Genomic DNA, 18,418 nt, shown 5'->3' on the forward strand with positions numbered 1-18,418 from the left:
AGAGACATACCCATTCATTTATGTATTGTCTATGGCTGCTTACACAACAATAGAAGAACTGAACAGTTGTGACAAAGAATGTTTGGCAAGCAAAGCCTAAAATATTTATTATCTGGCCTTTTACAGAAAAGGTTTGCCCACAACCCCTGATTATCTACAATGTTAGATGAAGTCATTACCATTTTCTAAAAAAATTCCTTAGTTTGGGACTTCCCTGGTGGCACAGTGGTTGGGACTCCACGCTCCCAACGCAGGGGGCCCCAGTTCAATCCCTAGTTAGGGAACCAGATCCCACATGCTGCAACTAAGAGTTCACATGCCTCAACTAAGGAGCCCGCCTGCTGTAACTAAGACCTGGCACAACCAAATAAATAAATAAAATAAATTCCTTAGTTTTCTCCAAGAGTCTTGCAGATTAAAAACACCAGAACATACCTAAAAAGGACCAAAGTCTAAAGTATGTCATAACATTTATGATGGGATTCTGGAAAACCAGCAGCCCTCAGGCACAGTTAACAGCTAATAACAAGTCTATAACCATAAAACTCCCCTTACAGTGGCAGCTTCTTTGACCAACTGAAAGCTGATTTGGGAATGCTCAGACAGCTCTTCTTACCTTGTGATCACATGGTAGTAGTAAATCTTCCCTTCTGGGTCTCGGGCTGTCTTCCAGTTGGGAGGTAAGACAATGGTTTTTGGTTTGGGAGGAGATGGGGGTGGTAAATCCAAGAGATTATTTGTCACAACCATTTCAGGCTAAAAAGACACACAAGTTCTTGATCAGTGACATTTCTTTTAATCTGGCTGAGAAGGACAAAAATAGTCTACTTAAGCAGTATGTAAAAACATACATCTTCCTCTTCTTTTAAAAAAAGATTAAAAGTAAAGGTACAATCTGGGAAATGATCAGAGACAGTGTATATGAAGAGCTTTAGGGATCTATCAGAAAATTCACAGCAGGCTTCGAGTTCACCATCCAATACACCATATTTAAAAATATTCAGCAGCTCATTATGTAGAACAATATTTTTCAACCTTAAAAAAACCAATGCTAAATGGCATATAACCAACTCCAAGATACCAATTAGCTGAATGGGCTTTAGATAGAAGCAAATATGATAAAATGTTAACATTTATCCATTATATATTTTTTGTATGTTTGAAACCTCATATTTATATTTTAAAAATATAGAAATGGGTGAAAAGCTTGTTTTTCAGTTTAATTGAAAAAAATTTTCTAAATAAATAGCTTTTAAAAATTTAATGCCACATTTTGAAAAACATAAAAACTTCATAATCACTGTTATAAACTGAATTGTGCTTCCCCCAAATTCATATGAAGCCCTAACCCCCAATGCGATTGTATTTGAAGACAGCACCTTTAAATAGGTAATTAAGGTTAAATGAGGTCTCGAGAGTGCGGCCCTAATGCAACAGGACTGGTGTCCTTATAAGAAGTGGAAGAGGCATCAGGGAATGTGCGCAGAGAAAAGACCAGGTGAGGGCACAGTGAGAAAGCAGCCATCTGCAAAACAGGAGCAGCCTCAGGAGACAGCAAACCTGCTGACACCTTGATTTTAGACCTGCAGGCTCCGAGACTATGAGAAAATAAATTTCTGTTAGTTAAGCTACGTAGTCTGTGGTATTTTGTTAAAGTAGCTCTAGTAAACTGATAATATAATCATGATAAGGATATATACTCTTAATTGTTCATTCTATGTAATCCAGTTAATAAAGAAAAAAATTTCCAACTTTACCTTTGCTTGAGCAGTTAAAGAGGAACCTAAGATCCCAGGCTCAGATAAAACATGGCCACTTTTAAGCAAACCTAAGTCTCCGAGCATTGCTGCTTTGTGCATACCCCCCCAAACCTTACTTCACAGAGCTGCTTTTTGTTGGCCCCACTTAAGTTCCACTTCCTCCATTCCTGTAGTCCTCCATCTAGCCTATAAGGTGATCTCTTTCCCCTAAGCTTTCGTGTCACTTAAGAATATTCCAAATTATTCAATATCTACTAGATTACCAATCCTTCTCCAATTTGGGAATAATTTTTTCCCCTCCTCAAATTCTACCTGCATATTTCATGACACTAAACGCTGACTACTTTTAGTATTATTCATTGTGATCCTCATCTCTCTTACTGGAATGTCAGCTTTTAAGCACAGGAATGGAATTTTACCGTTTGTTTTCAAAATGCCTAGAAGGACCCAATTCACGGCAAGCCCTCAAATACCTGCCATACACACTGTCTTATTTCTAAGTGTTTCACATGTAGTCTTTTTACTCCATCTCCACCGACTGCCCTACTTATCGAAAGCCACCAGAATGCAACAAGAGCCTTCTCTGGAAATGTCAGTATTCTAACCTGCTAATTTGTTCATGTTTAGTTTCTCAACTGCTTCTAGTGCCAGCTCCTATTTCCCATTTCATCTAAAAACAGCATTTCATCAAGATTTCATCATATCCTTCTACACAGGTGGCAGAATACCAAAAGCTTCTTTCAATATATATTGTACAACATGTAAAGTGAACTATATCATTCAATTTTATATCTCTAGCCCTCAGTACAGTATCATAGTCTAGTTCTCCATAAATAATGATGGAGCTAGTCTAGAAAACTATTACTTCAGAAATTCATAGCAAAGTGTAAGAATACAAGATCAGTCAGTTTAAATTACAAATAAAAAGGATCCTAAGGGCAAAGTACATATAAATTAACATAGTTGTAAGTTCCACAGAATTTTTTTTAATTGACAGCACTGTCGTGTAGTGCTCCCTCAGGGTCCACAGGCACTTGAGTGAAATTGGAGACTACAAAAATTTTTATAAAAAACAAACAAACAAAAAAGGAGTAAAAAACCCCCTAACTAAACCAAACAAACAGTAATCTTTCTAAAGATAAGGTAGGTAGCCAAGGAGAGTTTTAGCAACCAAAATATTTCTTACTGGCTGTAAGGGCTGAGGCTGCCCTGGTGCAACTATTGTAGTCACGGCTGTGGCTGGCTGTACCACCACTCCTTGTGGGTGAGCTGTGAAAATCTGTTGTCCCTGGATGTACTGAAGACTTGGCTGGGCATAACTCTAAAAGATAAAATGAAGAAATTCACAATTTATAGTTTTCTAGTTCTTAATAAGCAGTATCTGACTTCCAAGTTGACAAATCTTATTGGAAGATACACCCATTAATTTTTTTTTAACTTTAAATGTGAATATTTTACTACAAATGTGTAAAACAATCTTTTACTTCAAACTCTTTTTTTCTTTTTTGAATAATTCCCTAGTCATTTACTTACTTTGATTTTACTTTATCATAAAAAGTTAGAAAACTTTTTTGAGGCGGAGGCGGGGATGGGGGTGGGGTGGAGTACTCATGAAACCTGTCTAATTGTTTGGCTTCAATGAGACTTGAATAACAACTGAAGTGCTACTCCTAGGATACCTGAGAAAGAGCTCCACACAATGCTCTTTACAGAGAGCGTTTTAACTACCAACTCCTAATAACTAACAGCTTGTTTTGTTTTGTTTTGTTTCTTTGCAGTATGCAGGCCTCCCACTGCTGTGGCCTCTCCCGTTGCGGAGCACAGGCTCCGGATGCGCAGGCTCAGAGGCCATGGCTCACGGGCTCAGCTGCTCCGCGGCATGTGGGATCCGCCCGGACCAAGGCACGAACCCGTGTCCCCTGCATCGGCAGGTGGACTCCCAACCACTGCGCCACCAGGGAAGCCCTAACAGCTTGTTTTGATTGGAAAAGGTCAAAAGGAGTGATCCACAGTAGAGGAAGCTGAAGGTGATCAAATTTTAAACTAGTTTTCTAGCTTTTTGTAGGCTTCTATAAGAAAGACAGCGGAATTCAATATATCTAAAATCCTTATGACACACTGATTTATATATAGTGCTTTATCAAGCAGAAAAGCCCTTTTGCATATATTATCTCACTCAATCCTGACCACCATCAGAGGTGGGTGTATCTCCCACACCTGGAGTTATATAACAAATAAGTACCATGGCTAGCTAGGACTCAAGCATACTCTGAAATTACGATAGAAAAACTGTTTAAAGAAGTGGCAAGAAGCCCTGAAAACAACCTTGTTTTGTTAAAAGGTGATGACTACCAAGGAGCTGAACAGATACGTATTTAAGGACAGATTTTGACCCTATAAACTGAGATTCTATCAGGTAAAATGATTCAGAAGTATTAATTGATAAGTACTCAAAATACAAAATATAATCAAAATATAATTATTCCAAATGATACCAGTAAAGACCCAAGGAGTCTGAATAGGTAAATGTAGCTGCCCGGCAGATTTCTGGATGAATAATTACTGAGAAGACACACAGAAAGAGGAAGAATACAATACTTGATTCAGTATTGCAAACAGCTTAATCTACACATTATCATAAACCAGATTCAATGCTAACTGTCAAAGCAGAATTGTCAGAATAGTATCACAAAGCTGAGAGAAAAATGTATACCTCAGAAATATTTTCATCTCTAGGTATTTGGATACAAGATGGGAAATACGTGCAACATCAAAAATTTTGTAGAAATTTATCTCCTCACCTAACTCCTGCCCCAAAGCCTGAAATCTGATTAAATCCAAAACACTTTTCAATACTGACATATAACCAGACAATACTGAATCAGAAGTCAGTACCAAAGAAGTATTAGCAACAAAGATGACCAAATACTGCTTAAAAAATTAAAAAGCATACTCTAAAGGTAAAATATAAATAATTCTTAAAGTTCTCCTTTAACTCTGATAAAATAAACCATAAAACAAAACATATCTAACTGGGCTCTATTCTATGATCACCAATCTATCTGGAAAGTTAAGTTTCCAAGAAAGTTTCTAAGGGCCGACACCCAGAAGGAAGCATCCTCAAGAGGCAAGTTACTGTGCATGTAGGAGGTTAACACGTATGTGCTTGTAACCCTGATTCTGAGTAGAAACAGTTTCTGGGAGGCTGAAGAGGACAGATGGATAAACTGGAATTTTCCCAACCCACTAAGCCAAACACCAGATACTGTAACGAATCCCAAATTTAATTTCTTCCTGACCCACTCTCCTAATCTAATCTATCGGCAAATTCCGTTGGCTCTGCATTTTTTATATATGTATGTACATGTGCACGTCTATCTATACGTGTGAGTTTATATATATGTGTGTGTATGTATATATATATATATACATAAAAATAAAATCTGATCATTTCTTACATCTCTCCTTCTACTATTCCAGTATAAGTGGCCATATCCTCTTGCCTAGATTACTCAACAGTCTTTTAACTGATCTCCCTACTTCTGCCCTTGACTCCCACGATCTCTTCACCCAGAGCAACCAGAGCGAGTCTCTTAAAATACGTCAAATCACGCCAGTCCGCTGTAACTGCTCCAGTGGATTTTCACATTATTCAGACTAACAGCCCAAATCCTCACAAAGCCCTGACCGTCTTGTTCCTCCCCAAGGCCTTGACCTCATTTCCTACTACAGGTGTACCTCAGAGATATTGTGGGTTCAGTTTCAGAACATGCAATAAAGTGAATATTGCAATAAAAAGTGAATCACATGAATATTTTGGTTTCCCAGCACATATAAAAGTCATGCTTCACTATAGTGGACTCTATTAAGTGTACAGTAACATTAGGTCTAAAAAACAATGTACATACCTTAATTTAAAAATGCTTTACTGCTTAAAAATGCTGACCATCCTCTGAGCCTTCAGAGAGTCATGTCTGTCTGCTGGTGGAGGGTCTGGCCTCGATGTTGATGGCTGCTGACTGGGTGGCTGTGGCAATTTCTTAAAATAAGACAATGAAGCTTTTGCCACACTGACTGACTCTTCCTTTCACCATTTCTCTAGAGTACGTGATGCTATTTGATAGCATTTTACCCACAGTAGAACTGCTTTTAAAATTGGAGTCAATCTTCTTAAACTTGCCTCTGCTTTATCAACTAAATATATGTAATATTCTAAATCCTCTGATATCATTTCAACTATCTTCACAGCCTCTTTACCCGGAGTAGATTCCATCTCAAGAAACTACTTTCTTTTTTGCTCATCCATAAGAAGTAACTCCTCATCCATTCAAGTTTTATCATGAGACTGTAGCAGTTCAGTCACATCTTCAGGCTCTGCTTCTAATTTTAGTTCACTTGCTATTTCTACGACATCTGCAATTACTTCCACCACTGAAGTCTTCAACCCCTCCAAGTTATCAATTAGAGTTGGAATCAACTATATCTTCTGGATAACTTGCTGCAGTTTCTACATGAGCACTTTCTGCTTCACCTTGCACTTTAATGTTGCAGAGATGGCTTCTTTCCTCCAACCTCATGAACCAACCTCTGCTAAGCTTCAAACTTTTCTTCTGCAGCTTTCTCCCCCATCTCAGCCTTCACAGAACTGAAGAGAGTTAGGGACCTGGTTCTGGATTAGGCTTTGGCTTAAGGGAATGTTGTGGCTGGTATGATCTTCTATCCAGACCACTAAAACTTTCTTCATATATATCAGCAATAAGGCTGATAAGACTATTTTGCTTTCTTATCAATTTCCTTCAAGAACTTTTCCTTTGCATTCACAATTTGGCTAACTGGCACAAGAGGCCTAGCTTTTGGCCTATCTCAGCTTTCAACTTGCTTTCCTCACTAAACGTCATCATTTCTAGGTTTTGATTTAAAGTGAGAGATGTATGACCCTTCCTTTCACTTGATATTTAAAGGCCATCGTAGGGTTATTAATTGGCTTAATTTTAATATTATTTTGTCTCAGGGAGTAGGGAGGCCCAAGGAGAGGGAGAGAGATCGGAAAATGGCCAGTCGGTGGAGCAGGCAGAACACAACACTTACCGATTAAGCTCGCTGGCTTATATGGGCTCAGTTCATGACACCCCAAAACAATTACAATTGTAATGTCAAAGATCACTGATCACAGCTCACCATAACAAATATAATAATAATGAAAAAGTCTGAAATAGTGCAAAAATTATCAATTTGTGACACAGAGACATGAAGTAAGCAAATGCTATTGGAAAAATGGCACCAACAGACTTAATTTGACACAGAGTTGCCACAAACCTTCAATGTGTAAAAAATGCAGTATCTGCAAAGCACAATGAGGTGTGCCTGTACTGTCACCTTAACTCATTTGGAAAAGGAAGGGCTTCACAATTATATCACACATTTTGAATGACAAACATTTCATATCCTGATTTTGAAAAAAAAAATTTAAAAGCTAGATCAAGATACTAGTTTTGAGAACAACTGTCAACAGGATGAAACATGTTATCTTCAGAGTGATCAAGAGGTTAAACACCCAGATCTACAATAGAAAAATGCTAATATTTTGGAGGGTAAAATTTCTTTGACCTTCAGTGAAACTAGGTTCATGAAGAATTTATCTGACAAGATCACAGTTGTGTAAGGCTTATCATGGAGACACTCTAAAGGATTCAATTAATGTGTAGTAAAGCTGTGGTTTCTTTAGCATGAAAAGTCTGGCTACAAATGTTGGTTGTGAGATAACTTCTAAACTGAAATGGCATTACCCAGCTTGATCATTCCCTGTATTTACTAGATATGGCTCCAGACAAATTTTATCTGTTTCTAAAGTGCAAAGATATATTTAAAGGATAACAATTTATCAACAGGAAAGAATGTTACACATACTGAAAATAATTCCCAAAGGAAATGCAATGCCAAAAACATCTTAACAACATCACTGCAAAAAAAAAAAAAAAAAAAAAAAAAAAAAACCCACAAAAAGCAAAACCTAAACAAACAAAAACACCCAAAATTGCAACATTCATTTGCAGATGTAGTGTTTGAAACTCAAACTGTCAAAAAGTAAAGGGAAAATAAACATTTTCTAGGGTTCTGTAGTACCTACCCAAACTAGCTGACAATCATACGCCAAAGCCAAAACAATTAACAGCAATAAAAAGGGGAAACTGGTTTGCAGTCCCACTGAAATAATACAAAAGATGTACACATTTGTGAGATATATCCAAATAGCATGTGCCTGCAAAATTTATCCATTTACTGGAAGAAAGTCTGTTGGAGATTGGCTCTACCTACAAGGGACCTGAAATTATACAAAACATAAATCCAATCTAGAAATATCTTTAAAATGGGACTTCTAATGGGAATTTTAAGAGAGGGTCCAATATGTTATAGAGGGGAAAACATGATTGTTCTGCTCCCACTTCTAAAGGGAAAAAAACAGCTATTACTTTATATCTGAGTCACTTCACTTATGTGAACAATTTATAGTCTAAGCACTCAAATTTTTTGAGATGTAATTTAGTGTAACTTTTTAAGAATAGGTCACTCTAATGTCACAAGACCACTATAAAGCACATGGCCTCAGTTAAAACGGAGCTTGTATGTCTAATAAGCAGCTGTGGCAAAAAATTAAAGCCACCTTCTGATAACACAACTGCTCCAAATTTCAAAGATACTGCATATGTACACATACTCACAAATTTTTATTATACCATATCACATACTACTTCACTGTCAAGGTTATTATACCTCAGCTCATGTTGGTATGGTTGATATTTGATTTGAACAACACAGGCCTCAACATAGACCAGATAGATGACCTTGATCAGCTGTAATTCACAGCCCACTAATGTCAATACTCTCAGTATTAAGGTAACTAAGTAAGAACTATAATTAAACCTTCAAGGTATATGGTGCTTTAAATTTATCATTACTACTATCCATTATCTCATACAAACCTCAACCACTCTGAGGCATTCTGCTCATTTAATAAATGAGAAAACTAAAACTGAAGAATCTAAGTGCCTGTCTCCAGGACACACAGTAAGTGACAGACTAGGACTTAAAATACACACGCTAACAACATGGTCTATGCTTCTCATTACCCAGAGTCGAACATCATCTCTGATCAACTAATCTCATAAAGGGAAGGATAGTCTGAACCATCTTAGTCCATTTATCAACTACTCTAGCACACGAAAAGCAGATTAGGGAGTCAATAAATGACTCCTTGGTAGGAACAGACTGAAAACTGGAAATACAATTGTAATACTTGGGCTTCCCTGATGGCTCAGTGGTTGAGAGTCCGCCTGCCGATGCAGGGGACATGGGTTCGTGCCCCGGTCCTGGAGGATCCCACATGCCACAGAGTGGCTGGGCCGGTGAGCCATGGACGCTGAGCCTGCGCATCCGGAGCCTGTGCTCCGCAACGGAAGAGGCCACAACAGTGAGAGGCCCGTGTACCGCAAAAAAAAAAAAAAAAAAAATTGTAATACTTGAGTCTTAAGGCTATGACTAAACCCTAGAGAAATCTTTTGCTCAATGGGATGGGAAAATAAATTCTATTTTAGAAGAACAACCATAAGATCACTGAGCTCTCTACTAAAGAGTCTTTAATTCTGTAGGAGGCAGAATTATGCATAACAAACACCACCACCAACAACAATAAAAGGCTAAGAAAATTGATAGCCAATAACCAATAATGCCCATTTTCTTACCTGCTGTATTTAGCCCTATAACATTAATTTTAAGCCAAAAATGAAAGGAAAAACACACACACAAAAAAACTAAGTATAAGAATGTTCAGTGCAGTATTATTTATAATTATGAAAAAGAACTTTCAATTTAAACAACTACCCCAGGAAAATGGATAAACAGCGACCTTATAAGCAAATGTGGTATTATACAGACGTTAAAATGTGTATGTGGGGCTTCCCTGGTGGCGCAGTGGTTGAGAGTCCACCTGCCGATGCAGGGGACACGGGTTCGTGCCCTGGTCCGGGAAGATCCCACATGCCGCGGAGCGGCTAGGCCCGTGAGCCATGGCCACTGAGCCTGCGTGTCCAGAGCCTGTGCTCCGCAACGGGGGAGGCCACGACAGTGAGAGGCCCACACACCGCCCAAAAAAAAAAAAAAAAAAAAGTGTATGTATGCATATATATATATATATATATATATACACACACACACACACACATATAAAAATACAGAGTAATTTGGAGAAATGGTTAAGAATCATGTTACACAGAAAAATATGGGACAAAAAAACTTCCAAGTCTTCAAAATTACAAATTCATAAAATATATAAACATGTAAAGAGATCATAAAAAATGAAGGGAGGGGCTTCCCTGGTGGCACAGTGGTTGGGAATCTGCCTGCCAATACAGGGGACATGGGTTCGAGCCCTGGCCTGGGAAGATCCCACATGCCGCGAAGCAACTAGGCCCGTGAGCCACAACTACTAAGCCTGCGCGTCTGGAGCTTGTGCTCCACAAGAAGAGAGGCCATGACAGTGAGAGGCCCACGCACCGCGATGAAGAGTGGCCCCCGCTCACCGCAACTAGAGAAAGCCCACGCACAGAAATGAAGACCCAACACAGCCAAAAATAAATAAATAAATAAAATTTTTTTTAAAAAATGAAGGCAGTTAAAACAGTTAACGTTTTCAGAATTAAAGCAGGACACTTTGTCACGGCCTTTTGGACAAAATTTTGATACAGCTTCATAACAAAAATACAAACAGAAGTAAAAATCACTTCTGTTACCTCAATACTAAGTAATGTGTACAGGAAACATCTTTGGGAGTCTCTGCCATCCACAATAATTCACCTTTAAGGGGTGACAAGGAATGATGGGAGAGACATAGGAATGTGGTGAAGACGATGCCTTAAAGAGTCTTTTTTTTTTTTTAATGTATTGGTTTTATAAAAAAGAAAAGAAATTTGATTTCAAACCACAAAAATACACTTCAAAAGTTATTCTCTCTCTCTCTCTCGCTGATCACTTGCTTTTGGGGAAGCCAGCTGGCATGTTGTAAGCAGCGCTATTGAGAGTGGTAAGGAACCAAGGACAGCTAACAACCATGTGAGTGAGCTTGAAAGTAAACCTTCCATCCCCTGTCTAGTCTTCAGATGACTGCAACCCTGCTTAATAGCTTGACTGTAATTTCATGACTCTGAGCCAGAACCACCCAGCCAAACTGCTTCTGAATTCCTGACCCACAGAAACTATGAGATAATAATTACTTACTGTTTTAAACTGCTAAGTGATTTGTGACACAATAGATAACTAGTATACATAAAATTAGCCAATATGTAAAAGTGATCAATGGCAGGACTTCCCCCTCACATCAGATTTAACATCCCATAAACAGACAGTAAAACAGACAAAAGTATTTCCAAAATTAGTTACCTGTACAATTGGTGGAGTTGTCTGTGAGTAGGGTGATGTCACACCATAAACAGTTGGACAAGCCTGTCCTTGATAATATATGGTTGCTTGAGACTGTGCAGGAGAGTACTGCTGCTGTACACTCACGGACTGTTGGTTTGAATCCCAAACACCGTAATTCTGTCCCTGGACTGGGCCTGGGGCTGGCACTGGCAAGACGGTGACACTAGAGTCTTGGTGTACCACACCATCACTTTGGGCCACATACTGTGAACTGGAAACTTCCACAGGGGCTGCCACATGTGGCACCACTGGCACAGGTGGAGGGGCAGCAAGGGGTTCTGTAGAATGTCCCACCAAGGGCTGAGAATGATCATAAGGAGCAGGAGAACACACAGGATCCATGCTGGGTGTGGGGAGGAGCACCTTTCCAGCATTAGGATTGCTGGGATCCACATAGGCCTGCATGGGGTAACCTGGTGGGTAACCAGCAAAGGGGTGATGAGGGGCACTGTAGCCAAGAGAGTCATAGGGCAGTGGAGACGTCATTCCCAGGTTCTGCATCTGCTGCTGTTGTTTTTGAGCCTCCCGCTGAGCTACCTCCTGCTCAAACAACTTTCGACGCTCCTCTGTAGAAAGTTTATTGCGATCTTTAATTCGTACTTTCTTTTTAGAAGTTGGTGTATCATATCTAGAAAGAAAACAATAAGAGCACCACAAAAAGTTTTTCCCTAAATCAGAGACATAACCAAAGCACTAATAAATGTTATGCCACTCGATACTAAACCATTAACCACACCAACTCCAATTTGGCACAGGCTGAAAATCATACTCAAAATTACTTAAGGAGTTTTGCAGATAGGAGAGAACCTCAAGGAAATAGACACTTAGATGGAAATAATAACTTTATCCTTATCCTCAGCTTCTAGAACTTCAAACTAAAGATACATGTAGTATCCTAAATAGATTCTTCTTTATAGTTAAGTTCTGTAGTTCTGTAACTACAAATTCTGAAATTAAAACAAAAACCCAAATACACTAATAAAAGCTACAGAATTTGATGTATGTCTGACCACACCCATTAATATCAACACAGGTTAGTTAAGTGAAAGACAAGCATGTACACATAAAAGTATGGGGGGTTATATTCACATACTCTTCTTTGTGCAGTACCAAGTATAATATCATATTGCTAAACCTAATATCCTGTGATAGTTTTGACAAGTATCCCCAGTAAGCCCCCAAGAAACCATCAGCTCTAACATTCACAAGAGAACTGAGAACTTAAAAGATTCTTTTGTGAAGTTCTATGGACTGAATCGAACTTTTGATAAAGGCTCTTGGCAAAAATGAAAAATGACAACTAATTTCAAGACGTTTCATTGCAAAGAAACATCTAATAATAGATTCATGGATAAGGGTACAGCATTTATCCAAACAACAAAAAATATATGGTCTAAAAACCTCTTAGCTGAAAACTTCCTTTAAAGTGTTAGTGGGGTGGTAGTACCCTTAGCTGCCTGGCAGAAACAAATGCAAACAGTCTATAGAAGAGAGCACCTTAAATCCAGGCCTCAATGAATTCCTACAGATTAAGTTCTAAGGAACAGGAGTTCATTAGACAATAAAATTAATCTTGCCATTTGTAACAACATGGATGGACCTAGAGGGTATTATGCTGAGAAAAATAAGTAAGACAAAGAAAGATAAATACTGTACGATTTCACTTGTATGTGGTATCTAAAAAACAAAACAAATGAACAAATAAAACAAACAGAGTTACAGATACAGAGAACAAACAGCTGGTTGCCAGAGGGGAGAGGGGAAGAAAGAAACAGGTAAGGGAGATTAAGAGGTACAAAAATTCAGTTGCAAAATAAATGAATCACACGGTATGAAATGTACAGTGTGGGGAATATAGTAAAAAACTATGTAATATCTTTGTAAGGTGACATACTGTAATTAGACTTACTGTGGTGATCATTTTGGTATAGAAATATCAAATTACTATGCTGTGTAACAGGAACTAACAATGCTGTAGGTCGATTATACTTCAAAAACACTCACAGAAACAAACTCATAAAAGATAAACATGTACTAGGAATATAATGTACCACATGATACATATATAATGAACACTGCTGTATGTTCTATATGAAAGTTAAGAGAGTAAATCCTAAGAGTTCTCATCACAAGGAAAGGTATTTTCCCCTATTTCTATAATTTTGTATCTACATGAGATGATGGATGTTCACTAAACTTATTGTGATGATCATTTCATGATGTATGTAAGTCAAATCATATGCTTAACATCTTAAACTTATACTGTGCTGTATGTCAATTATATCTCACCGAAAGCAAAAAAAAAGGTATATAATTATAAAATTATAAAATACACACACACACACACACACACACACACACACACAAGTGAGAGGAAGAGACATATAAAGACGGCTGATGCTGGAATTATCACACACAAAATATTAGAGATGTTTAATATGTTTAATACGATAAAAGAGGCTATTAAAAATATGCCTAAGGAACAGGACCATAAAATACTATCAGGCAGATTTGAATAAGAACCCCATGAAGCATCTAAAAAGGAAAAAGAATGAAAATTAAAACTCAATTATCATTTGAAATTGCACATACGTGGCAAAATTCTACTTAAATATCCAAGAGAAACTTTTGCACATGTACACCAAAATAAGATAACAGCACTATACATAATAGAAAAAGTTTTATAACAAAACATTATACAGTAATAAAAATAAACTGATACTATTATGAATAAATCTTAGTAAATAAATATCAAGTCAAAACAAAGTACTGTCAAATTAAATGCAAAATAATAGCCTTTTCATACAGTTAAAACTAACATATTTTTAAGAAATATATATTAGATGACATAAAACTATATTTAAAAAAAGGCAGGCCAGGGTACAATGAACAACAGAATCCAACAGATACTACTTGCTATCATAAGTAGTAAAGACAGGGGATGGTGCAGAAATAAGTGACATAGCAAGATTTATATAATTGTTAAGATCCTGACTTTTGTGCTGGGACCTCCAGGGCTCATTACATTATAGTAAATGTATGGAGAAAAGGTCCAGGGATAGAAATAAGTGTCATGAACCAAGAAATAACCTAATATTCAATTCAATTCAGTGCCCATAAGAGCCATGGTATGGTTAAGCAAGAGATTAGATCTGAAGAGAATTAGTAACTTGGAAGATGATCTTCAAATTTAAAAAGATCGATGAATTTCAACCAGGTTGGAAAAAAAAAGAAATCCTCATATAAACACAGGGAAACGATAATGCGGAACACCAAATACAAAGAGAACTTCTTAAAAGCAGGCCAAGAGAAAAGCCAGGTTACTTAACAAAGAATAGCAACCAACAAGTTTCGTAAAATCAATAAGGAAAGTCAGAAGAATGAAGAATAACAGCTTCAAAGTATTCAGAAAAACTGTCAACCCAAAAGAACTTCCTTTCAAAAATGAGAATAAATGTTCACATAAAGACTTGTTCATAGCCAGTAATATTCACAAGAGTCATCTGGAAACAATCCAAACACCTATCAACTAATGAATTTATAAACAAACTATAGTATATCTATACAATGGACTACTACTAAGCACTAAAAAAGAACTGAGATGCATAATAACATGGATGAATATCTCAAATATAATATGCTAAGTGAAAGAAGACAGAATATATTTTATAGTATATGATACCATATATAATGACATTGTGGAAAAGACAAAACCAAGTCAGAAAGGAGATCAGTGGTGGCCAGGGACTAGGAATAGAAGAAGGGGACGCACTACAAAGGGGTAAGAGATAATTTTATGAGGTGATGAAATGTTCTATTGGGTTGGCCCAAAAGTTCGTTTGGATTTTTCCGTAAGATGTTATGGAAAAACCCGAATGAACTTTTTGGCCAATCCAATATATAACCTCTGTGGTTGTAGTTACAGAACTGTATGCATCTGACAAAACTCAATGAACACTACACTTAAAATCATGAATTTTACTGTAAGCAATTTATACTTGCTGGTTAAATAAAGCTGATTTTTAAAATTGAGGGTGAGCAATGCAAACAAAACATGAAAAACACTTTTTAGACAAAAACTGAAATATTATGAAGAGAAACTCACTAAAAGAAACCATTTAGGGACTTCCCTGGTGGCGCAGCGGTTAAGAATCTGCCTGCCAATGCAGGGGACATGGGTTCGATCCCTGGTCTGGGAAGATCCCACATGCCAGGGAGCAACTAAGCCCGAGCACCACAACTACTGAGCCTGAGCTCTAGAGCCTGCGAGCCACAACTACTGAAACCCACACACCTAGAGCAGGTGCTCCGCAACAAGAGAAGCCACCTCAATGAGAAGCCCACGCACCGCAACGAAGAGGAGCCCCCTCTTGCCGCAACTAGAGAAAGCCTGCACGCAGCAACAAAGACCCAACGCAGCCAAAAATAAATAAATAAACAATAATTTAAAAAAAGAAACCATTTAAAGGGGTCTGAGATAAGAAAGAAGAGAAACTAGTAAATGTAAACAAACTAAAAACATCAGTTGGTCTACATAAAAAAATTAACAATAACTGATGGGAGGAGAGAGGAGGAATTATAATACTGGACAATAATACCATGTAAATTGGGAAGGCTAAATGGTCAGAGTAAGTACTTATGTTGTTCAGGATATTGATTAGCTTCAAATTTTATTAAATTGGAACAACCAGTTAAAGAATTAAAGAGTTGCCATAAAAGATTAAAAAAGACAAAAACAAAACCACCCAATCAGCTATAAGCTATTTATTAGACACAGAAAAGTTGAAAGTAAAAGGAAGGAAGAGGCTTCCTGGGACAGGACTTGCCCCCTATCCTCTGCTTTAGCTCCTCTCTGAAGTACCTAGACAACAGTATTTGAGGCACATTTCCTGAGTTGTTTTACAGATGTGAAAACCCCCACCAAATGGAAGATGTTAACTACTTAAAGACCAGGAGCACATAGCCCCAGGCCTCCTTAAGCCTAAGGACTGATAATATTAACCCCTGTTACCTTACCCTCACCTGGCTTTTAAAAATGCTTTGTGGAAACCCTTCAGGGAGCTTGGGGTTTTTTTTAGAGCATGAGCCACCCATCTTCTTGCATGGCCCTGTGATAAACCTTTCCCTGCTCCAAAAAATAAAAAATAAAATAAAATAAAAGGAAGAAAGATATACCAGTTAAATCCTACTAAAAGGAAGATAAGCATATTTCTATGAATATCAAACAAAAGAGACTATAAAGCAAGCTTCAATAAAATTCTAAGAACTGTTATCATACAGATCAATTAATGACAAACTGAAAATTTAACAAAAAGAAATTTAAACACATTGTATATCCTAATAGTATTTAGAACTAGATTATGAAGCTGCATTAACAAGAGTAGTTCAAGCAGTCTTACAGTTCTTAAACACTTCTATCAGAAGAGAAAAATTAATGAGCTAAGAATCCCAATTGTTCCAGTTAAGAAATTAAAAAAACAATATAACAAGCCTAAAAAAGTGGAAGGAAACAAAATATGAGTAGAAATCAATTACCAAGATAAAAAATGCTATCATTCTGTGATTTGCATTGGAGGTATTGCTAGCAAAGTAACATGAACAAGGCATAAGAATTAGAAAGGAAAACCAAAACAAATTCATATGATATGGACTGTTGACAATGACAAAAAAAGGAGACAGTGGGGCAAAATAAAAATCCTATACTCTTGAAATTAATACAAGTTTTGTAATGGTTAACAAAAATAGGATCAATATACAAAGGTGAATTGCATATCAAAACACCAAAACCAAACTGAATATGTAACAGAAGTTAGGGTTCTCAGAAATAAATACACCAAAAGATAAACAAGTTTTTCTGGAGAAAACTATTAACGAAGACATTAATGAAAAACTTTATCTTCATTAAAAATATTAAAGAAGACCTAACTAGATAGAGAATATTCAAATACTCAAAGCAGATTCTAAGGAAGAATAAATCTGAGAAAAGACAGGGCATCCCAGAAGATCAAGTAGGGATTTGCCCTACTTGCTATCAAGACTTAAATATAAGATAGTCATGAGGAGCCCAGAAACAGATCCTCCCATATGTGAAAACCTGTTGGAAAGAGGCAGCACTGCAGATCAGTGCGGAAAGGAGGAGCGTTCAAGTAGTAAATGATGCTGGGACAACTGGGTGTTCACCTAGAAAGAAATGAAACCAGATGCCTACCTTAAAATATATACAAAAATTAATTCCCAATGGATTAAGGACTTAAATCTTGCTAAAACAAAATGTATATACACACACACACACACAAAGTCATCTCAAGAGTTGGGAAGAATTTCTTAAAACACTGTAAACACTAACCATAAAGGAAACAGACAATATATATGATATATTCAATTACACCATAATTAATAAATTCTGTGTATTGAAAGATACAGAAAGAGTCAAAATACAAGTCATAAACTGGGAAAAAATACTTGCAAAATTATATTTAGAATATAAAAAAAGAACACCTAGAGCTTAAAAAGACAAAATTTAATAAATGAACACCACATATAAAAAGACACTTCACAGAAGAGTAAATAGGAATGGTCAATAAACATATGGCAAAATGTTCAATCTATTTAGTAATGAGAGAAATGTAAATTAAAATCATAATGAATTACTATTACATACCCAGAGAACCCAAAATTAAAAATTCTGACAACTGCATTACATGACTGCTATATCTCAATTTTTTTTTAAAGTATATTTAATTTAAAAAGAACTTCTCGGGAACAAATGTTTTCTAGTGCCCAGCAGGTGATTATGTGGCCTGTTTTTCTACCAGCATCACAAGACAGCCTCTGACACAGGGATCAAACAACATTTTGAACTGGTATGGTGTAAGATTCACTAGAAAACATAGGGTTATCTCCCATCAACCCCCATTCCCCTTTAAAGAACAAATCTCTGGCTCCTCAAATAGCATTTAAACGTTATGAAGTAGAAGTCATTCGAGTACCAAAAATCTATTCGTCTTCACAGCTATTACTACTGTCAAAAGAGACTCTCAATAGTTATGAGTAGAGTTTCCTTTTATACTCACTCACAAGAGAATACATTTATTACAAAAGCACTTGTTGCCCCCAAATCAGAAGTGTATCACTTGGGTACTTTTTGACTTGCTCAGAAAAGAGAGTAACTCACATAGGTCACT

The 18,418-nt window shown here is 37.0% G+C and overlaps 1 protein-coding gene across 5 annotated transcripts in view; it reads right to left on the bottom strand.

Annotated features, from left to right (window-relative positions):
* SETD2 (SET domain containing 2, histone lysine methyltransferase) overlaps positions 1–18,418 on the bottom strand; it is a 113,442-nt gene that overhangs the window by 12,444 nt on the left and 82,580 nt on the right. For 4 of the 5 annotated variants that reach the window (XR_003430830.1, XM_027096974.1, XM_027096973.1 and 1 more), the window contains 3 exons: positions 11,193–11,862; positions 2,947–3,081; positions 617–756 (listed from right to left, as the gene is read on the bottom strand). Coding sequence is in view for 4 of the 5 variants with exons in the window: in XM_027096974.1 (XP_026952775.1) it covers positions 617–756; positions 2,947–3,081; positions 11,193–11,862 (945 nt within the window). In the remaining variant the exon portion in view is untranslated. Of the gene's footprint in view, positions 1–616; positions 757–2,946; positions 3,082–11,192; positions 11,863–13,657; positions 13,770–18,418 lie in introns of those variants that run through there. The other variant, XM_027096975.1, reaches the window with a different exon arrangement.

The sequence above is a fragment of the Aethalodelphis obliquidens genome, unplaced genomic scaffold (assembly GCF_003676395.1).
Source record: "Aethalodelphis obliquidens isolate GAN/ISIS:26980383/991018 unplaced genomic scaffold, ASM367639v1 scaffold111, whole genome shotgun sequence".
Taxonomy (NCBI): Eukaryota; Metazoa; Chordata; class Mammalia; order Artiodactyla; family Delphinidae; genus Aethalodelphis; species Aethalodelphis obliquidens.